The 6,314-nt window shown below is 41.8% G+C and overlaps 1 protein-coding gene across 1 annotated transcript in view; it reads left to right on the top strand.

Annotated features, from left to right (window-relative positions):
- The window catches only part of SFRP2 (secreted frizzled-related protein 2), a 9,416-nt gene extending 3,949 nt beyond the window's left edge, over positions 1-5,467 (top strand). The window contains exons 3-4 of the mRNA XM_008585228.1: positions 4,242-4,934; positions 5,005-5,467. Of these exons, the coding sequence (XP_008583450.1) occupies positions 4,242-4,546 (305 nt within the window). The 3' untranslated portion in view covers positions 4,547-4,934; positions 5,005-5,467. The remainder of the gene's footprint in view (positions 1-4,241; positions 4,935-5,004) is intronic.
- The last annotated feature ends 847 nt before the right edge of the window (positions 5,468-6,314 follow it).

The raw sequence follows: 6,314 nt of genomic DNA, 5'->3' as shown, positions 1-6,314 counted from the left end.
ATATTAGTTGCAGCAGAACAGATTCAAGACAGTAAATGAGTCACAAATAAAAATTTACTCCGGCATCAAATCAAAATATTTTTCCATTATTTATAACCCATAATGATTTGCTCCTCTATGTTTCACCATTAGTGAATATATCCACGATACTGGTTAATAATTTGTGGAGGAGGATTCCTTAAATTTAAAAAGAAGAATGATTTACTGAGAAGACACCTAACAACCTTGAAATACCATCTTAAAATCCTTTTTAAAACAAGTTTTCTTAAAGTTTTTTATGAATAAGCCTAAATACATTTGCCACACTTTTGCAAATAGTTTAAAAAAAAAAAAAAAACTTAGAAATTTACTTTAGCAAGTCAGTACCTGTAAGATGCCATGACACCACAATGGTTGGGGACAATAAAAAAGTACATGTGATATGTTATCGAAGTTCCATAAAGTGTAAATCATTCCCCTTAAGAGAGGACTGTAAGAGAAAAGAGAGTTGGAGACTGCACAGAACACCACCAGCACCTCATCTGCTGTCCTCAGGCCTCCTGGGTGAGGGGAGGAGCCCAGCTAGACACAGGATCAGTGCTCAATTCAGAGTTGGGAGTGGCCAAGAACTTTCTCCTGAGGCCTTCATGCTTTCATCCCATTCCAAGGGCAGGCACCATTTGTTGTGTTAGAGCAGTTAGTATACCTTAAAGTATTTATTCAGGCAGAAGGCTGAACGTCCTGGTAAACAGATATGGTCCCTGCTCTATCAATTGATAATGGACTCCAACAGATCCCTAATTAGCATTTCTTCTTACTCAACAAACTCCTTGAGACTGAGGGGAATCACTCCCGCTCCCACTGCTGATGTCCTGCCACTCTACTTTGCCCTCCCCAAAATCTCAAGCCCGATCAGGTCCCTAAACTCTGGGAACAATCCAATCACTGCTCCTTGACAGCTCTAGGTCCCTCCCAGGAATTGTCCTGGGTTTCACCTTGGCTGGTCCCAGAACAACTATAGCCCCAGTGTCAGGGAAGGCTTCACTCTGTTGCAGAAGAGGAAAGAAAAGAAGTAACTCAAAGTCCTAACGAACTTTTCCTCCAGGAAGAGCCACACATGAGGCTGACAGGGTTTCATATGTCTGTATTCAAATGCGAGGGTACTTCAAAAAGTTCCTGGAAAGATTCATATTATTTTTTAATTCTACTTTTCTGTGAACTTTTGGAAGTACCCTCATATATACAACTCTCAAACTAGCTGAGGGCCAGGCACGTTGGCAGTAGATAATCCCAAATCACCAGAGTCTTACCAAAACACAGTTCTTAGCTTCCATGCTACAGGACTTTGATTAAGGACAAGATAGAAGAATATCATTTTAATAAAAGTTTCATTTAAAATTCTATAAAATATCACCTTCTTCTGGCAGCTTATTGTCATTTGTACTATATGTAATACAGATCTCTGACTGTAAGGGGCCCCAAAACAGGTGAATATCTCTCTCACACACACACCCTGTTTGCTCTGTGGCTTACCTTACAGAAGACCCCCTTTCTAAAGATGCCCTATCCAAAAAAATGGATGTGTGTGAGTGTGCCCTAGTTTTCTCTCTCCTTAAAGAAAGCTTTTCAAAACAACATGGAGGGCCGGCCCGGTGGCGCGCTGCTACAGTGCACGGCTTTGGAAGTGCGGCGGCGCTCCCGCCGAGGGTTCGGATCCCACATACAGACCGGTTCCCGCTCACTGGCTGAGCGAGGTGCGGGCGCAGCACCGAGGTTTGCGATCCCGTTGCCGGTCATGGTCCGGTACGGGCACGACACTGAGGGTTGCGATCCGTTGCCGGACATGAAAAAAGACACACAAAAAAAAAAAACATGGAAGTTATCACTTGAGGTATTTCACATGCAGATACGTCACAAGCTTTGTTTTCTATTTCCACACTCTCCTTTTGACCCATAAGGGGATAACAAAGCTGAATTTCAGGAAGTGTATCATATACTTTTGGTTTGTAAACAGTGCTCTATATTGCTTCTGCTCTTTGGGAAGTAATGGAGGGGGAGAAGAAACAAGCATAGTAATCTGATTTATTTAACTTGAATCATCCCAGAAAGCACCATACTCTTCTCTATTGCACTCCAGAAATACGTAGAGTGCCTCCTCACTTCAGTGGTCCGGATACTGGTAAATAAAGAATGGCCCAGAACTGCCTTCCTACGTATCAGCCTATTGTTGGACCAGATAATATGATCACCTCTGCCCCCGACCACATCCTGCATCCCCAGTCTCATGTTCGAGGGTAGGAAAAGTTATTTGAGGGCTTTGATTCCCTATGTTTGGTTCCACCTGAAGGAAACCCCTAATTTTTTCCCATGGTAAGCTTTTGTAGAGTTGGTTATTTTATTTTATTTCATTTTTAGTGGCTGGTTGGCTCAGGGATCCAAACCTGTGACCTTGATGTTATAAGGTTGCACTCTAACCAACTGAGCTAACCAGCCAGCCCGAGCTGGTTATTTTACAGCTAGAGAAAGATGAGTAATAAATCATCCTAGTTAAAAGTGATGATTTTTCTAATATTTGGAGCTTAGGAATGTTTCATTTGACCAAGTGAATTCTTGCATGTGCCCCATATGTACTATTGGTGAGGCTACCAGGTAATGTGTAATCAATCTATTTCTCCCACCATGGTGGGGTCTTCCAGCACCCCGCCCCCATGCAGAAACCACAAGAACATGAAACATTTCCACATGGCTTATTCCATGACTTAAGTGTCATAAACTCTAAGAACTCAGTACTATGGTTCAGATGCACATTATATCAAACAAAACCATGGCTGGCCAAGTCACAGTATCCCTGATATACCTGATTGAGTTTCTGTCATTTCCTAGCTGGCTGGAAAGCCATACTCATCAAATTCCCTTTCTGAGATTTAAAAAAAGAAAATCCCAAAGACTGGTAACATCGAGGTCTCAGTTTCAGATCCCTGTACCAGCCAGCCACCAAAAAAGAAAAAAAGAAAACCCCTGAAAAGTTATATACATACACAAAACTCTTCCTGTATTATTAATTTAAACAATGCATTAAATTCTGTCAAAGTCAGGAAGTCATACTTGCACATCATCTATTCAAGACAGCTGTCAGTAGCACCAAGGGTCTTAGGACACTTTGGAGTTGGGCAAGTTAATGCTCCAGTCAGGACAAGAAATTTGACATTACCTCAAGAGACCACAGTGGTGTTTGTTATAAGAGGACTGGAATGCTAGACTAGGCTAAGACACAACCTAACTGGGTGTCCTCATGTCACTAAACTTCTCTGAATTTCAGATTCTTTATGTACTAACAAGAGATTTTAATGGGATGATCCCTTCCAACCTTAAAATTCTATCCTTTTCCTGCCTTCATAGAGTCTTGAAATTTAATTCCAGCATGTACGTTCTTAGGGTTTTCTTTTCCCAAAGCATACTGTTCATGACTATAAAATGTGTCTTTTATAGTAAACCACTTACTTTTGGTCTTAGCACTCTAATGAGTCTACGTATACATTTTGGAAACAGTACATATATGATCTGTAAACGCCCTGGCTTTGGACAGGCACATGAGAGCATGTTAGGATGAGGTCTTCAGAAAAACACTTTTATGGCTAAACATGTTGTGCTCTTAAAAACAGTCTTGCATGTTTTTTCTCCTAGTTACTTTACCAAATCAAATGCAGCTGTAAGATCAATTCTCCTTCCCTGTAATCTGTTCTTTAGAAAACAATGATTGTGTGATACAATTTCCTTACAGGTTTGTCCAAAACCTCTCTGACATAATAAATTTAGTTTAAAGTTTACGGCCACAGAAGGATCATGTTTCACCTAAGAGTCAGGCATTTCTTTTCACGCTGAAGTTTCCAATAGGGGAAGTCATTTGTCGGGGAGAGCACGAACCACATGCAACCTACTTACAAACACAGGGGCGCGGAAACGAAAAGAAAAGTTAATTGAGTCCTGCAAAGAGAAAGAGTTTTGAAAGGATGTCTGATTTGAAACAAAGTGCCTGGCAAATGCTTTGAGGCTTTAGAAATGGAGCCACCTGCTGCCCCAGCTCCCAACCCCCTACCTGCAGCCTCTTACATTCTCATTAGCTCTAGGAAGCTCATCTTCCCTCCCACAGGCTGAGTCACACACATATGCAGCAGAATGGGGTAAGAAAAATTCCCAATCTATACTGTATTCCCTCATTATAACTGGTGTGATTCTTTCTGCCCCCTCTTTTGTCTTCATAGCGCTGAAAATAAAAGTGAAGGAGATAACCTACATCAACAGAGATACCAAAATCATCCTGGAAACCAAAAGCAAGACCATTTACAAGCTGAATGGTGTGTCTGAGAGGGACCTGAAGAAATCAGTGCTGTGGCTCAAAGACAGCTTACAGTGCACCTGCGAAGAGATGAACGACATCAATGCGCCCTATCTGGTCATGGGACAGAAACAGGGCGGGGAGCTGGTGATCACCTCGGTGAAGCGGTGGCAGAAGGGGCAGAGAGAGTTCAAGCGTATCTCCCGCAGCATCCGCAAGCTGCAGTGCTAGTTCCCGACAGACCAGCTCCTGAGCTCAGCTGGCCATTTCTGCTCCAGGACCTCAGCGCCCATTTCCCAAGCACAGTCCTGGCTGCTCCAGCCTCAGCCTGGAGCAGCTTCCCCTGCCTTTTGCACGTTCGTATCCCCAGCATCTCCTGAGTTGTAAGGCCCTAGGAGGCCTCAGGAATGGATAGCTGTTTTCACATAAAGGAAAAACCCACCCAATCTTGTAGAAATATTCAAACTAATAAAAACATGAATATTTTTATGAAGTTTTAAAATAGCTCACTTTAAAGCTAGTTTTGAACAGGTGTGACTGTGACATGGGTCTGGGTTTTGTTGTTGCTGTTGTTGTTTTCTGTTTGGTTTGAGTCAGTTGATTTTCACTTTCCACTGAGGTTATCATAACATTTTGTTGCTGTTGTTTTCTGTTTGGTTTGAGTCAGTTGATTTTCACTTTCCACTGAGGTTATCATAACATGCAAATTGCTTCATTTTTCTCTGTGGTCTAAGCTCATGGGTCACAAACCCTGTTGAGATAAAGCTGGCTGTTATCTCAACATCTTCCTCAGCTCCAAACAGAGACTCTGTCTAAGCCTTATAACAATACGTTTGTCGTTTTACACTCTCGTTGTAAACTTAAACTGTTGCATGTATCACGTTCCATCTATAAAAAGCACATTAACCATTCCTCATAGCATGATTTCCTCAAATACAGGGCAAAACAAATTTTATAATTGACCTGAGTACTCTAAACCTTGTTTAAAACATTTTCTACTTAATTTTTGCAAATTAAACCATTGTAGCTCACCTGTAAGATACATAGTAGTTTACCTTAAAAAGTTGTAAAAATATTGCTTTAACCGACACTGTAAATATTTCAGATAAACATTATATTCTTGTATATAAACTTTACATCCTGTTTTACCTATTCCTTGTCTTCTGTCTTGTCTTCTTAGTAGAAGGAACTGGAAAGAGAGCTGTGCATGAGTGGCCACTTCCTTCTCCTGAGGCCCAGCCCTTCAGCAGTTTGAAGTAACTGAGAAAATGTCACCCCTTACACCACCCACCTTTTACCTCACATCTCATACAGATTTCACCACTGCAGGAAGCAGAGACTTGCAGGCTCTGGAGGGGGGGTTGCCTTCCTTTGTCCCTTCTCAGCAGTTCAGTGGCAGCTACTGTAAACTTAAGGTTCATGAGCTTTACAGTTGTGCTTTTCATTTCCTGAGATTTTTTAAATAAAAAGAATAACCATTGCAAAAATGTTAATTCCTTCCCCACTTAAACTCTAACCCTCAGATAAAGAAAGCCATGATCTGGAGAGTATCCACTGGAAGACAGGGAGTAGGAAGGGCATGGTAGAAAACTAGCATTAGGATAAGAAGGAGAAAGATGGACAGACATCCATAAAATGTCTGTCTTAGCCTGTTTAGGCTGCTATAACAAAATACCTGAGACTGGGTAATTTATAAACAACAAATTTGTACAGTCTGGAGGCTGGGAAGTCCAAAATCAAGGTGCCAGCAGATTTGCTATCTGATGAGGACTCTGCTTCATAGATGGCACCTTCTTGCTGTGTCCTCACATGGCAGAAGGAGTGAACAAATTCCCTCAAGGTCTCTTTTATAAGGGCAGTGATCCATTCACAAGGGCTCTGCCCTCACGACCTAGTCACCTCCCAAAGGCTCCACCTCTTTTTTTTTTTGGCGGCTGGCCACAGATCCGAACCCTTGATTGTAGTGTTATAACACCAGGTTCTAACCAGCTGAGCTAAC

The sequence above is a fragment of the Galeopterus variegatus genome, unplaced genomic scaffold (genome assembly GCF_000696425.1).
Source record: "Galeopterus variegatus unplaced genomic scaffold, G_variegatus-3.0.2 Scaffold3502, whole genome shotgun sequence".
NCBI lineage: Eukaryota > Metazoa > Chordata > Mammalia > Dermoptera > Cynocephalidae > Galeopterus > Galeopterus variegatus.
Note: the sequence above shows the minus strand (reverse complement) of the source record. Positions and strands in the feature narration are given on the sequence as shown.